At 37.8% G+C, this 16,834-nt stretch overlaps 1 protein-coding gene across 1 annotated transcript; it reads right to left on the reverse strand.

Moving 5' to 3' along the window:
- Positions 1-5,501: 5,501 nt before the first annotated feature.
- FAM25A (family with sequence similarity 25 member A) lies at positions 5,502-10,649 on the reverse strand. Its single transcript, XM_074233160.1, has 3 exons — positions 10,516-10,649; positions 6,186-6,260; positions 5,502-5,672 (listed from the first exon to the last, which is right to left on the reverse strand). Exons 1-3 carry the CDS (start codon positions 10,586-10,588, stop codon positions 5,551-5,553), a joined length of 270 nt encoding a protein of 89 aa, XP_074089261.1. The 5' UTR covers positions 10,589-10,649; the 3' UTR covers positions 5,502-5,550.
- Positions 10,650-16,834: the final 6,185 nt, after the last annotated feature.

Consider the following 16,834-nt stretch of genomic DNA (forward strand, 5'->3'; position numbering starts at 1 on the left):
TTGGTCTCTCCCCACTCCAGTCCATCTTCCTCTTACTGATCAAGCATAGGTCTGACCGTGTCCGCCTTTCACTCCCACTCCCCGTTCTGCCACATGAACTTCCAGTGGTTCCCTGTCATTTACAGGGTCAAATAAACTGCACTAGTCTCCATGACCTGGTCCCCTTCTACCTTCCAGTCTTTGGTCCCACCCCATACAGCAATGCCTCCTAGCTGTTCTTGCATAAGATGCTCCATCTCTTGACTGGATGTTTTTGCTTTCTTTCCTGCCTGGAATTTCCATCATTGTCTTTGCCTTCTGACTTCCTCCAGCTAAAATCCCACATTCTATAAAAAAGTTCTGATTACCCTTAAGCTAGCGCCTTCCCTCTGAGATTACCTCTGATTTATTCTGTGTATATATCTCATCTCTACTTATCTTGTTTGCATGTTGTCTCTCCCATCAGATTGTAAGATGCCTTATGACAAAACTCCATGATATTTTTTTCTCCAAAAAGATATATTATTGTTGGATAACAAAATTATCCTGATGCCAGGGACTCTTTATATACCCCAGCCATTAATAAATGCTACTTGATTTGTAGTTGGCCTGGGAACCATTATTTAGCACCCACATAAAGTAATGGCTTAGCTTGGCTAGTGATATTTACTCAAAAGATCACCCTTTTTAAAGGACTAACAGAAATTCTGGCTCCTATTATATACTCTCTCCCTTTTTATTCCATTTATTTAATTTTATTATCCAACACTATATCTTTTTTGGAGAATAAAATATGGGAGTTTTTGTCATTTTTCCCAAATTGAATTGGGGTCTTTAACCTTGGTCCCCTTTCATAAGGCAGCTACAGAAGAGCAAAAATAATTGTAAACATACAATCCCTTTAAAAACTGCTCTAGGTGGGGTGGCTAGGTGGCACAGTGGATAGAACACTGGCCCTAGAGTCAAGAGGGCCTGAGTACAAATCCAACCTAATTTATTAATAATTAACCTAGCTGTGTGACCTTGGGCAAGCCACTTAACCCCATTGCCTAGCCAAAAAAAAAAAAACTGCTCTAGGTTCTCCTGAACTGTTAGAGACTGTGATTTTGAAGGTATCTACTGTGCAGTGGTGCATGTTTGTGATGTATACCAATACCACCAGTGGAGAGGAAGCTTTCATGTTGGATGGAACAAATTACTGGTGGTTGAGGATAAATGACATGGATAGGAAGTGGGAGAAAGAGGATAGAAGAATAGAGGAGATCCTAATAATTAGATGAAAGGCAGAGAACTGGTGGGAATTTGGGGTTCCTCTGATAAAGGATGCCTTCAGAAATTCTGACTCACTTGATCTTTGACATTATGACTTTGATAACACAAATATGTCTTCGAGCACATGGGTGTGTGTATGTTCTGGCAAGGTGATAGTCTCACTATAAATCTCTTCAATAATGTCTACTTAGTTCTGAGTACTATCTCTTAGAAGAAATGTTGAGAAGATGTATGCAGAGGAAGGTTATCAGAATGATGAGAAGACTTGTAACTACTTTAGACTTTCTGTTTCAGCTATTTAAAGAATGATGTGTTCCTACAATTGGGGGAAAATATATACATATATATATATGTATATGTATATATGAATATTGCCTTAGACTTGTTTGACTTTGACGTCTTTCTCCTGTCACCCCAAAAGAACTAAGGCTAAGTATAATAATGAAAATTGCCTGAAAATAGAATGGACCAATCTGAGAGTGATAATGAGTTCTAAGTCCCTGGAGGGTTTTTTAAAGAGGAGGCTGAACAATCAACAAGAAATTCATGCTTCAACTAAGAAATGAACTAGACTAGCTCTGAAGTCTCTCAAGTTTCTATGATATGAATTGTTGATATTTTTTATCATTGACTTGGATATAGAGACAGATATATAATTCTCTAGGTACATTAATATGTTTGATTTATAATAATTACATTGCCTAGGTTTGCAAGAAAGAGTATAACATTTAGTTGATTTTGGAGTATTTGGGTCCAAGTTTCAAATAAAAATCTAGTAGTTAAAATTAATTGATAAGTTTTCATTAGATTTGTTAATTTTTCATTTTAAAACAAGTATTTAGGATTTGGACAACTCTCCTAAACTTTATTAACTTATTTATCTTTAAACCAGCCTGAACAGAGTTTAACAATCTTAACCTTTACCCTTAGAAGCTGCAGCCAACTAAAAAAAAATTATTATTATTATCATTATCCAAACATCAGATTTAAAAATAGGAGTAGGGTAATAAACATTTAATTTGATCAGTAGAATGTCCTGCAACAAGCAAAGCCATATTATTTTTACTTTTTAAAATTTCTTTTATGTCTTTCCTTTCTCATATTTTCCCCTTTGTTCTAATTTCTCTTTCACAACATGACTAAAATGGAAATATGTTAAACATGACTGTACAGGTACAACTTTTGCCAGATTGTTTGTTGCCATGGGGAGGGGGAAGGGAAGGGAGATTGGTTAAAAAAATGTGGAACTCATAAATTTGCAAAATGGATCAAGGTTGAAAATTACCTTTGCATGTAATTGAAAGATAAAGTAAAATAAAGAAAAAAATATCTTGCAACACCTTCAACCAATATATAAACAGCACACATCAAATCTCAGCATTGACCACCAGAACATCTGATGGGATCCTGTGGCTCTGACTGTGCTTTGAAAGATGCCTAAGAAAAAGGGCCCTTTAGGTTTGCGATGGAATTACATTAGGTTACTTTAGGTTAAAATTATTTATTCTGTGGCATGCTGTTTCAGGAGCAATTTAGAAACTGACCACCAGCATCAAAGCAAGAAAGGGCTACAGCTGATTAGCCATGAGGTAAGTAGACAGTTTGCATATTATAACAAAAAAAAAAATGAGCTCCTGAGCAAATGAATAATAACAGCTAGCCTTTATATAGAACTTTAAGGTTGGCAAAACTCTGCTACTTCAAGATAGGCTAAATTAAATCCTTCCTCTTTCAAAGGGACTTCAGGAGGGGCAGCTAGGTGGTGTAGTGGATAAAGCACCCTCCCTGGAGTCAGGGGTACCTGGGTTCAAATCCGGTCTCAGACACTTAATAATTACCTAGCTGTATGGCCTTGGGCAAGCCACTTAACTGTGTTTTCCTTGCAAAAAAAAAAAACACCTAAAAAACCCCCCCCCAAAAACAAAGGGACTTCAGGGAGGATGTGCACATACTCTAGTGATGCCACTACTTGGAAGTATTTTCTTGTTCAGAAGTATATGAAGGGATTTGGTTTTTGAAATCTACCCAAAGTCACATATAAGAAGATGGGTGATCAAGCTGGGGGCTAATGAGTTTTTGTTGGCTTTTTTGGTGAGGATGGAGGAGGAGAATAACAGTTCCTTGGCTCCTTAAAAAATACTCTCTACATTAGAACACATGTATGATCTCCTGAGATGTCTATTTTGCATTTGCATTTGAATGGCAAATGAATTACAGTTTATCAGTCTTACCTTGTACATTGAACAGAAGCTAACTAATCAGGTAATGGATTTTATTAAAATCTGTAAACAGTCATTTAGACAGTGCCAGGGCAAAGTCCTTTTCATTGATCCCTTAGCAAATAAGTTACTGATTAAAAAAAAGCTAGAAATACTATTCTGGGAAAGGTGAATCATATCCCTACAAATTGATCCTCTATTTTACCTAAAGTTTTTTTTTAACAGAAATGGTTATGAACCTGCATAACATTTCAAAAGGGGGAAGAAAAACACATTCCTACTCATGTTAATTTAAAACTTGCAGAGATCCTGAAAGATTAGCAAGTCAAGGTTCAGAATAATTGTTTAGGAGTTTAGAATTTAAAGAGGTTTACATTTAAATTAAGTTTTGGAGGAATATCCCAACGAAATGGGAAATGCTTGAAATATTTGCTCATAATTTGTCCTTTGTCATTCACAATCAGTCTTGGAGATACAGTACAAACACCCCAGATAAATTTAGACTGGTGTATAAACTTGCCCAAGGTCTCACAGTTATTGTGCAGGAGGATTAGGCCTCAAACTAGTTTGGCTGATTATAAATCCAATGCTCTTTTCATCATTACATCATACTGGCTCCCACAGATGACCTATATTCATTTCCTTGATGACATTTAATTTTTGCTTGCCCGTAAATAGCTTGGACTGCATTATTGTTGAGTCCTGTCAAACTCTTCCTAGTTCCATTTGAAATTTTCTTGACAAAGATACTGTAATGGTTTGCCTTTTCCTCCTCCAGCTCATTTAACAAATGAAGAAACTGAGGCAATCCAGCTTAAGTGACTTGCTTGAGATTACATACTAATAAGGTCATTTTTGAACTCACGATGAGTCTTTCTGACTCCAGCATTCTATCCATTATGGTGATAACCTAGTTACCCTTAGTTTGCAAAGTCCTTAGCAATGAAAAACCTCTAATAAAAGTCATCAGCCAAATAAGTGTTTGCAAGCTACAGTTTCCCTCTAAAAGTGTAGGAGTGGGGTAGTTAGGTGGTATGGTGGATAGAGCACCAGCCCTAAAGTCAGGAAGACCTGAATTCAAAACCCATCTCAAAACAATGATTACCTAGCTGTTGGACCTTGGGTAAGTCACTTAACCTCATTGCCTTGCAAAAAAATGAAATTGGGAAATATTTAACAAAATAAATTTAAAAGTGTAGGAGGGTGAGGAAAGATTCCGAATCATTTATCTTCCAATTCTTCTGGTATATTTGATGGGTAAAAGGAAAATTCAAATTCTCTAATAATAATCTAGCAATTAAATGACACTTTAAGGTTTGCAAAGTGCTTTATAAGTATAATTATATGTGATCCTCACAGCAACCCTGGAAGGTGGAATCTATTTTTTTTTATTATCCCCATTTCGGAAATTAAGAAAGGAAGGGTAAATGACTTGCTTAGTGTGACATCTAAGTGTGTCTGAGGTTAGAGTCTTCCTGACTCCAAGTCCAGTACACTATCTACTCTCTTGAAATTAGGGTTAGATTATAATTCAATATTTAACAGATTATATTGAAATAATACTGGAAATCTGCTAACAGGAATGGTTTTAAAGACCTTAGGCAATATAATTAATTATCTTAGGTCCCCTTCAAATATTGGGGTATTGGTGGCTGCTTAACTAGTTTATATGTTGGAGCTGAAAATTTGTTAAGAAATGTTTAACATCTATGCTAGAAAATCTTAAGGAGTTATATGAGAAAGACTTCTCTAGGAGGGAAACACAATCACTTGTTTGTACACCGTCAAACTGTTGCCCTACTTTCAATACATAGAAGGCCAAATGCATAGGAGTTCAGAGGTACATAGATTTATAGCTAAAAGGGAACTCAGGGACCATCCTGCCCAGCCCTCCCAAAGTCACAAATTTAGTGGAAACATAAATATTTAAACCAGGTCCTCTTCCTGCTGTACCATGAGTTGTTATTAGGGAGGAAAAGACTTTCTCTTAATTTCTTTGCCAATGATAAGTAATGAATCCAGTAGTCAAAATGGAAATCACATGCTTTTTATTGTGCTCAGACTGTGATGGTGATGCTGATCATTGTCCTAACTTGTTTAATCCTTCAGTGGCATGCATTATTGTGTTGGTCACTGTGCTGGTCACCTCCTTTAGAGCTTTTTCTTCAGTTTCCTTTGCAGCTTTCATAACATTTTCAACAACTTTTGATGATAAAGAGAAGAAGATATGAATAAATGAATATTGTTCAGTCTCTTATATGTAGTATGGTATAAGACCTAGTGGGTTCCCTATGAATTATACTCCACAAATTGTCTATTAATCTGAAATGATGCTGTTAACTTGATTTTTTTTTCTTTACCAAATGGAATCCAAGACAGCAATGAGAAGTCAACCTTGTTTCCATCCTTTTGTCCTTCAAAGTCCTTCTATTTAGTCTTATGGTAGATTGTAAGTAAATAAGCTTATATAATTTGCCTGTCTCTCTGGTATGTTTTTTTCTGATTGATTTTTCTAAGTAACATGCTCTCTGGCTATAAAAAAAAAAGACTTAAATATCATGGATATGAATAACAAGAAAAGAAAAATTACTCCAAAATAAAGGCTGGTACCATTGAGAAGAAAAGAGAATTTGACTTTAGGAGCCCACTTTAGCCTTGCTATCTCATATTTGACTTTGTTTACTCTTAAATTCTCTAGTTTAGAATTTTTCATACCTTTCCCACCAGCTATTTTAGCATGATCCACTACTTCCTTGACCACTTCCTTGACCACTTCTTCAGCCATGTGGACTAGAAAGGAGAGCACAAAACAGAAATAAGTGTTAATAAATTCCCACAATTTTGCATAACCCTAAGCTTATTATAATATGTTCAATTACACATAAGTAAATAAATGTGAATAATATATTAAATATATATTATGTAATATAAATAACCTCCCAGGGAAAGATTTTTATAGGTCTTTTGTTTCCAACTCTAATTTTAGACTAATTCAATGTGATTAATTCACAAATAAGTCCATTTATTGAAAAAGCTAGTGAGTCAGTAAGTCTTTATTAAATACCAACTATGTATTGGGCACAATGATAAGTAATGGCAAAAGATAAGCAAAAGATAGTTCCTACTCTCAAGGAATTCATAATCTAATGGGAAAGATGACATGCAAATAGTTATTATACAAACAAGGTTTGTCTGGTATATATACATACTTGCATCTATCTATATGTACATAAACACTTTTATCAACTGATAAAACATATAAAGGATAAATTGAAGGTAATCAGCAGAAAGTATGAGTACTGAGGAGAAGATGAAAGTTTCTTGTAGAAGGTAGGATTTTAACAGACTTGAAGGGATTCAAGAAGACTAGGCAAGGAAAAAATTCCAGATGTGAGGGACAGGCAGTGAAAATGATACTTAGGGTCAAGAGGTAAGAGTAAAGCAGCCAGTGCTACTGTATTATAATGGGGATGAGGACTGAAAGAATATTGAAACCCCTGACAATACTAGTCCATACTAAAACTCTAAAGTTGGGGAGGTACACGTGTAGGGGAAAAAACAAGGAATTCCGTTTTGGTCATGTTGAGTTTAAGATATCTATGGGATATCTGGTTCAATGTGTCCAATAGGCTGTTGGTGATAGAAGTCTGGAGATTAAGAGGTTAGAGATTAAACACAGGTAAATAGATATAAGAAAATAATGAATTAAATTTAGAACTCCAATGTCAAAATATTAGAGATCTAATTATGGTAGACCTTGCTCTTCTCAGCACTGCAAGGATCCAAGACAATTCTAAAAGAATTGGGATGAAAATATCATCCACACCCAGAGAAAAAACTACTGATATCTCAAGTCTCAGTTAAAGTCCCACTATCTCCAAGAAGACTTGCTTAGTCTTCCTTTAATTTTTGAGCCTTCCTTTTCAGACTGCCCCTAATTTATCCTGTCTATATCTTGTTTGTCCATCATTGTTTGCATATTGTCTTTCTTGATGGACTGTAAGCCTTTCTTTGTTTCTCTATGCACTTAGCACAGTGGCTGTTACATAGTTTCTGCTACTTAATAAATTCGAGTTGACTGAATAATATTTATCCCTTAACCCCTCTTCTTCTTTCAGAAGGTGGGTAACATTCTTCATCAATTCTATGGAAGAAGATCAATCCTTGTATTGTGCTAAGTCTTTCAAAACTGTTTCTTTTTACATAATTGATTTTAAATTATAAATTGTTTTCCTGGTGCCTGGAACTTTAATGTTTCATGATTCCAGAACTTTAATGATCCTAAAGGTGTACCCTGGTTCAGCAAGACATCTGAGCCTCAGTTTTCCCTTTTCCAAAATGAGAATAAATACCCACCCAAGGAAAATATATATTATAAAATTTGACAAATTGTTAAATTTGCTCAAAGAAAAGCTTTATAAACATTATAGCACTAAATAATGTAAAGTATCACTCTGATATCAGGGATAGATGAGCTTCTCTAATTTCTCTTAAGAAGTACAGAGGCAGAATTGTGGGCAGTCGGAGAATGGTGTATATCTTGAATTTCAAGTTCTCAGTCACTTCTGTTTATTTATTATTAGGCAGGATCCAAGAATTGATATTTAAATTGGTTTTAAAAAACACCTAAATCGAACCTAAAGCACGAATTTTACTATTTATTCTTCTTGCTGCCTCCCCCATTCACTTATATCTCTCCATAGAACAGGGGAGTAAGGAGAAGTTGGCCAGAGGCAAATTTAGACTTGGAAAAACCTTTCTAACTTTGGGACCTATCCAAAAACATCCTGGGCTGCCTTGGGAGAAAGAGGGGAAAGACCATCTCTCTCTGGAGATCTTCAAACAAAGAAAGGATGAGCATTTATCAAGGATATAGATGATATAGAAAGGATTGTGGTTCAGGTACAGACTCAACAAGATGATTGGTATCTGAGGTTTATTCCAATTCTAAGAATCTGTGATAAAATAAGATGAATAGACCAGAAAGGATAGAAATGGAAGACTGGTCACTTATACACTTGGAATTTCTGTAATACTAATGGGGGCCAGGAAAAATCTAGAGAAAATGACTGCTCCATTTTTCATCTACATCTTTTAATAGCTGAACTTCATGAAAGAACAGATGGGACAAGAGATTCCATCTTCTGACTTGAGGTATTTTCACTGGCCTGGAATTCTCTCTTTCCCTTGGCTGACTTTAAAGCACAGTTTGATCCCAATTTCTCTAAGAATCCTTCCCATTACCCACCACTGGCCCCTCTTTAATACTAGTGCTTTCTGTCCGCTGATTCTCTCTCTTTAATCCTGTATATCTATCTGTTCATAGTTGTTTATACGTTGTTTGCATGTTGTCTTTCCCTTTAAATTTGAGCTTCTTGAGGACAGGAACTCTTTTTCAGCACCTTTCTTTGTATCTTTAGTCCTTAGCACAAAGACTAAGCTTATTAACTCCTGAATTTTAGGAGAAGGAAATCTGTACCTTTACAACCCAAATCTCAGTATTCCCCCCAATAAAACACCCTATAAAAAGCAATGAAAGACGGATCGAAGAGAAATTTGATTGTCTGTTCACTTCAAAGCTCTTCCATCTGAAATCCATTTGTCGATTTGAAGAAGCATCTCTGAGCTTTCTAGTTTAATATCTGTCAGTAATAGACTTTCTGTTTCATAAGATCCTTCCTTTACAGCCTCTTTGAGTTCTAATATAGAGGATGACTTTTTATTTATCTTGTCAATTCATTTTTTAATTTGTTCAAATATTCATAGTTATTTGTTATTGAGGCCAATGAAGGGATAGGAAGAATATCGGTCATAACTTCACATACAAATCCTTAAAACTTCCTTCAAGGTAAAAATAAAATCCTTTTGGATATCTGTTTACAAAATTAGCAGAAAGGATTGTTTTTTAAATACAATGAGTATCAAAGATTTTTGGGAAGTCCATTTTACAACTTGTCTGTCATCTTTTATAGCTATTAAAGGATTTAAGTGTCACCCTCCTTGATTAATATGAGGGAAATATTGTATGAATAGGGTATATGAAATGTGAACTATTATTATGATTATCTCACAGATTCTTAGCTATTCACAGGTTGCAGCAATCACCTCCATCAACCCCTTTTCTTCTAGTCTGGTGTTTTGCCCAAGGTCTTGCAGCTAGGAGGCTCTAAGAACCAGATCTCTTAGCTCCCAGAGCTCTCCCATGGACCATCATTCCAGAAATCAAAGGTCCAAAGATAATCAGGTGCTCTTCTTGGTCTATCCTTGACTCATTGATGGTCACCTTGGGTTCAACTTTTAGGCACTCTTAAGATCAGTCAAACTCAGGTGCCTCCCCTAACAATGTGGTTCCTTCTTCCAGGTCCCAAGTTCCCAATTAACCAAAGCATCCCCAGCAGGCATTGTTGTTGAACAGGTTTGTGTGGCAACCAGAGGCCAGTCTGATCAGGTCCTACAATTAGTCTCACAAAAACTTCCACCTTTTGGAGCTTTTAATGATTATCTTCAGTCTCGCAACACCCACCAGATGAGAGGAGAGTTGGAGGAATGGAGGGAATTAGAGAATTCCTTCGGTTGAGACCAACTGAACTGGCCTAGTCTTTCCTAAAACCATCATTTCCCCAGGAAGAACAAGACCTCTACAGAGTAACCGGAAGGGCAATTTTAGTCCTACTTGACGTAACTCCCCCTTTCCTCTTCCCAACATAGCTCTAGGAAGTAGACTAGAAAGGATACTCTATGATTTGTTTTTTGTTCTCTTGTAATAATTGAGTAAAGTAGGAGAGATGTAGATAGAGAATTCGTTGCTAGTGCCTTTTCTTCCATTGCAGTAGAATAAAGGGAAGATAACAAAATGTCAAACCCACACCCATAAAGCTCTCATCCCAGACAATTAGAGTCATGTTTGTGGCCTCTTCTAGATGACCCTGACAAAACTCTCTCTGTGGAAGTAGCCCCAGAGCCTCAGACTCCCTAAACTGCCCTCTTGCCTCTTCTCCCCCTGCCCCTTTCAGATGGAGGTACTTTCAGGTGTAATGTGACTCACCTGCTCCTTCAGTAGCATTCTCAGCCCGGTGAGCCAGACCCTCTGCAGCAAGCTTTCCTAAACCTCCCAGCATGATTCTGTTTGGTCTGTTCCTCAGGAGTGAGATGAGATGAATACTGCACAGACTCCTCCTAGCCCTGGCTTTTTATAGACAGATGTGGGCTCCTCCAAATATCCATGGGGCAATAGGTGTCATGCTAAAGGAGTCAGGAGAATTTGATGATGATTAATCTGTGAGGCATCAAAGTGGGTGGAGACAAATATGGAGGCTGATTCCTCAAGGTCTTGAGTAGACCCTACCGCAAGGAAAGTGCTCTTCCACTCATTCTATATGTTAGGTACTAGGGCCTTCACATTCAGCATGGGAATGGATATGTCTGCTAAACACTCCTATGGAGTGGGTTTCAGAACTGAATCCAGGGGCAGGTAGCAAAGTGGATAGATTCCTAGATCTATCCTAGAGTTAGGATTACCTGAATTCAAATCTAGCTTCAGATCCTTATTACCTGTGTGTTCCTGGGCAAGGCACTTAATCCTACCCCAAACCAGTGTCTTCCTTCTCTTATCTCTATTCCACATGGCTGCTAAATTGATATTGCTAAGTCATAGGGGATGACCTGTTCCAAAATATGTTGGCACTGAAGTCTATTAGACTGGGTACATTACTCCTCACTACTCTATATTACCTCCAAACTTGATTTTCACCTACAACCTCCTGTCTCTCACATTGGCTCAGGTCATCCTCCCCAGGTGAGGAAGATGTTCTTCCTCACCTACCCCCTCCCTTAGAATTCTGACTTCCCTCATTCCTAAGTGCTATCTCCTACAAGCCTTTCTGACTCCCCCCATTCACACCATCACATCTACCTAATTTTTTTGTATTAATTTTATACCTTTTTTCATCTCTGTCGAATATCAACCCCTTGAAGGCAGGAAGCGTCCATTTTTTGATCTTTTATCCCAGAATCAAACATGGTGCTTGGCTCAATAATCTCTCTCTCTCTCTCTCTCTCTCTCTGTGTGTATATATATATACATATATATTTATATATATATACATATATAAAATCCAAGACCATTAAGTTATTTTTTTCATCAGGTATTTTCTCAAACAGTGTAATTGCTAACATAGGGACAATATATGAAATTTTTTTTATTACAGAAAATGCTGGAAACCACGGCTGATCCAGGAATTCATCAGCAAAAGGAACACATAAAAGGAAAAGTTTTGGAAACAGGGACTTTGTGCCTTTGAAATAAATTGTTCCACTTTGTTTATGCTCTCTGCCTACATGCAAAGCTTATCTTGACATAACTCATTATCTATTGATAATCTAGAGCTTCTGGGGTAAAGCCAACTGATTTATAATTTACTAGTCTCTACCTCTGTCCTCTTTTTCTCAGAATCGGTAGCACATTGGCTTTGTTCCCACATCTCGGAACATAGAACATAAAAGAGCTCCAAGGATTCTTAGTTCTCCCTGCCTGGCCTGGAATCACTGAAAAGATTGTTAGCTCCTCTCTCATGACTATTACCTCTGCTTGCTACCTCCCCACCTCTAGACTCCTTAGTTGGTACTAGCCTCTGCTGTCCTTGTCTGGTGAGCTTCCATCTTCCAATAATGATTGCACTGTCAGCCTCTGTAAGCTCACCAGAGCTACCACAGTACATATATACCAAAAGACTGGAGAAAGAGATGCTTTTGTCCAAATGAAATTTCACTGATACCGCCTTACCATCTTTAGTCATCATCTGATCAAATTCTCATTTCTCACATGAAGATAGTTAAGATTTCGAGAAATGGTGACTTTCACAAAGTCACTCAGTGAACAAAGCCATACCCAATTTCTGGGACTCCAAATCTATTTCTTTCTCCATGAGGTCATGCTGCTATAGACCAAGTTCTTCATTTTACAAATAAGGAGAACAATCAAGAGTTTACCTAAAATCGCTGAGAAGAAAGGGATCTCAGAGATTTGGTACCCAAACAAGAATCCCCTTTGCTATCCAACTTTTTGTTTGGAGACCTCCAGATCTACAGTCAGAAAAGCCTAGGTTTAAATCTCACATCAGATACCAGCTATGTGACTCTGGTCCTATCACTTAACCTTGCTGAACCTCAGTTTTTTCATCTGTAAGAGGAGTTGGGAAGGGCAAATGAAATGAAGTTTGTCAAATGGTTTTTAGATCTTAAAACTTTGATACATGTAGGGATAGAGACAAGGCCTAGGTGATTTCACTGATAAAGGATGAGGAAGTTCCCTCTATTAATGTAGATAAGCATCTTTTCTGCAATTAAGGGTTACTTAAAATACTCAGAGTCTAATGACTTGCCCAGGGTCAATCAGACAATCTGTGATAGAGTCAACAGTCAACACTAGATCCCAGGTCTCCTGATTTTTGTGTGTGTGTAGGAGAGAGAGAGAGAGAGAGAGAGAGAGAGAGAGAGGAGAGAGATTCTAATACTGAGTAGATAGGAGCATATAAAATAAGCCAACCTCTCAGTCATCCAAGGTTTAGTCCAGAAATCATGGAGTGCTATTACCAGAATATCCTCTTCAAAGTCATTGTATCACTGTAGGTCATAGGTTTAGAATTAGGCAGGATTGTTAAGTAAATCTAGTCCCACCCTTTCATTTACAAATGAGTTAACTGAGGCCCAAAGAGGTGAGGTCACTTTTCCATAGTCTCAGAGTAAGTAGTATTGCTAGGATTTGAACTCAGTTCCCCTCATTACAAATCCAACTCTCTTTTCACTAAAATACTCTAATTCCAAGGGAGTAAAACAGCAGAGACATTTTAATACCCACAAAGACAAAAGAATAGTTCATATATCTATAGGATTTTTTAGTTTTCAAAAGGCTTTGTCCACTGTGTACTTTTTTTTTTTTAGATTTTTCAAGGCAATGGGGTTAAGTGGCTTGCCCAAGGCCAAACGGCTAGGTAATTATTAAAGTGTCTGAGGCTGGATTTGAACTCAGGTACTCCTGACTCCAAGGCCAGTGCTCTATCCACTGCGCCACCTAGCCGCCCCGCTGTATGCTTTTGAGGTAGATAGGTAGGTAGGAGGAGTTATTGCTTCTCTTTTGTATATGAGAAAACCAAGTTTCAGAGAGATTATAGGACTTGTCTACAGTCAGATGGCACAATATGTTGTCATATGGCTAATAAGCTAATAAGTACCAGGGTTGCAGTGCCAACTGCTCTTTTCCCATAACACAGAAATCATCTCCTTTATCCATAGGGACAGCTAGAAAGGGCCTTAGAAGTCACTGAGACAAACTCCTTACTTTATAGCTGAGGAAAATGAAGCCCAGGGAGGCATGACTTGCCTAGCTATTAAGTGTCTAAGGCAGGATTCTAGTCCAGGTCTCTGTTTCTAGGTATAGTATTCTGCATGCTACAAAAGATTGTCACTGATGGGACCACCAAGAAATAGGAAGTTAAGACTGTGATATCAAATTCAAATCAAAATGAAAGCCACTGACCTGGACACAAAAATTCTGACTGACCATATATTGACTTAAAAAACACACATGACCATTTTCTGTTCTATTATATTTTCATGTATTTTGTTTAATATTTCCCTATTACATTTTAATCTGCTTCTATCCCCACTTTGGGATACTGCCAGTGGATATTAAACACCTCTATAGTAAGATATCATAGTAATCTTCCTTGATGTTATTCTCAATGGTTAGAGAGAACATTTCCCAAGCATCCTATTCCCCCAATTACCCAACACAGTGACTTGGAAAGCCACAAAGTAAGGAGCAAGGCTAGATCAGAGACACAATATAGATACTTTAAGATATGAGACTGCTGCTGGGGATGTATGGAATTCTTGGGCAGTGAGTTATCCCAAAGGCTATTGAATCCTTGTTCAAAGAGTTCCTTCTGCCTAAAGCAAGAGATATCATTCCATTAAGTGAGGATTCTTTGGAACTAGAAAAAACTGAAACAAGGATGTAGAGACAATTATACATCAAAAGATATAAGGCACCTTAGCCTCTGGAAGAATATAGCCCATGGCTAGACCATGCATGGGATAAGACACTATTTTAGAAATTTGCGATTTTTCTAAAGTCAAGTTGCTATCATTATCTGTTTCTGGGTCTGGACAAGTCAAAGGATGATAATAGCCCCTGTTGGACAGCATCACAGTGCCCGAGACTTTCAATCACCTTGTTGAAAAAGAATAAAATTGTATTAGACCCTCTTCAGTTTATGAAAGAATAAAATTCTCCTCCCATTTGCCCAATCCCTCTCCAATGGAACATCTTCTTAAGGCTCTGAGTTAGTGTAGTGTGTGCATGTGGTGAGGGATGGAGGAAGAGAGTTGGGGAGGTTGGTAAGAGAACTGTTCCCTCACTCATTTAGCCTCTTTTCACTCTTAAGACCATTATCAGATAAAACTAGCTGAGAGACACAACCAATCCCATGCTGACTCTGCCACTAAAAGATTAGGAGCTTCTGGCATGTGATCTTACTTGGCTAGACCCAGGTTTCCTCATTCCCCATGATGCCATCCTGCCTCAGCAGGGTGTGGGGCAGGGTAATTAGTATTTATACCATACCTGGTTATCCAAGGAAGAAAGGTGCCATTAAGATGCATTGTATCATTAATGCCAAAGGTATTGAAAAAAAAAAACCCTCACATGTTTGCAGGTCAAAAGGCTGAGGTTTGAGCCTAGAGAGGGGTTAAACAATGGAAGGAATGATGGAGGTGGCCTGTGGGGAAGGCACACCAAGTAACTACACTCAAGGAGGTATCAGATACATCCTGGTCTTCTGCAGAAAAAACTTCTGTCGTGGAAAGCTAATAGGGAAGGGAGCGGGGAATGCTCAGTAACCAAACAATTTTTGTTTTAGGAGACTGGAATATTTAAAAGCATTCTGTTGACCCAGCTGTAAAATTCTGGGCAATGGTACTTAAGAGGCAGTAATCTGGCCCAGTATTGCTGGGTCAGGAAGGGATGCTGACTCATGCCTTAATCATCCCCAAAACCCCGACTGAGCAGAACAGTAGGTAAAGTCCATTTTTCTTATGATACAGCTCAACGAACCTGTCAATATTTTGTGCAAATAGAATCATGAAATTGAATCCTTCCCTTGGCTAGAATCAGTTCAAATAACCATGCAAATCACCAAAATTACAAAATGAAACTTAGAGTGTTCATGACTCAAACTCATGAATGCTGAGATTTGTTTGGATTATTATTATTTATTTTTTAGGGAAGCAGAGTATTTTAGCTAAAAGCTCCAAACTCTTTTGCTAGGTAGACTAAATCTGGCTCCCAGAGGATCCCCCCCCCACTTTTCAGTCACCATTCCTCATTATTCCCCCTATTTCTAGTCAGACTAATGAGACCAACCCAACCTCAACATGTCATTCTCATTTTTACTTTGTACTTTGCCTCATGCAGTCCAGTTTCTAGGTCCTTGTTTTCTTTCAAATACAATTAGTGGCAGAGTGGAAAGCAGTCTTACATGAGACTGAGTAGGTAGCTTGGAACTAGACTGGGAAGGGCTTTCCATTCCAGGCTGCAGAGTTGATGTTCATAGTCAGACCTGTGTTTTGGGAAGATGAACATGAAATTGGGTTTTCAGTGAAGTGAAATTCAACAATTTTGCCTCTAAATAATCTCTCTTGTAGAACCAATCCACGTCATTCTAAATGGTAGAACCATATAAAAGTCCCTGATCTTGGGGACAGCTAGGTGGCACAATGGATAGAGCACTGGCCCTAGAGTCAGGAGTACCTGAGTTCAAAGCCAGCCTCAGACACTTAATAATTACCTAGCTGTGTGCCCTCGGGCTAGTCACTTAATCCCATTGCCTTGCAAAAAACAAAAAATAAAAACAAACTAAAAGTCCCAGATCTTTTCATCTAAGTCCCAGAAATCAATTGTTATTCTCAACTTCAAAACTGATGCTGCTGAACCCAAGAAGTTGTATCTTATACCAAGTTACTGTTTCCAGGAAACTTCCAGGCTCCCATGTCATGAAATAACAAAAGCACCCTGAGGCTAATGAACATTTCATACCCTTCCCTGTTCCTGGCTATTGGCTCTACCTGCTTTATTATGCTTGCAACTTTGTGGTTGATTTATTGGACAAGGAAGTGCCCCTCTGGAGCCTTGTCTTATAAATTTTCTTTCTTTTTTTTTTAGGTTGTTTTTTTTTTTTTGCAAGACAATGGGATTAAGTAGTTTAGGCCACACAGCTAGGTAATTATTAAGTGTCTGAGGCCACATTTGAACTCAGGTACTCCTGATTCCAGTGCTCTATCCACTGCGCCTCCTAGCCGCCCTTTAT

The sequence above is a fragment of the Macrotis lagotis genome, chromosome 4 (assembly GCF_037893015.1).
Source record: "Macrotis lagotis isolate mMagLag1 chromosome 4, bilby.v1.9.chrom.fasta, whole genome shotgun sequence".
Taxonomy (NCBI): Eukaryota; Metazoa; Chordata; class Mammalia; order Peramelemorphia; family Peramelidae; genus Macrotis; species Macrotis lagotis.

Excerpts from the sequence above, each read along its gene's own strand:
- FAM25A (XM_074233160.1), bottom strand. The coding sequence starts at position 10,588 with ATGCTGGGAGGTTTAGGAAAGCTTGCTGCAGAGGGTCTGGCTCACCGG. Across the intron at positions 6,261-10,515 it reads GAATGCTACTGAAGGAGCAG|TCCACATGGCTGAAGAAGTG; the intron begins GTGAGTCACATT and ends TCTCCTTTCTAG. Across the intron at positions 5,673-6,185 it reads TAAAATAGCTGGTGGGAAAG|TTGTTGAAAATGTTATGAAA; the intron begins GTATGAAAAATT and ends TATCATCAAAAG.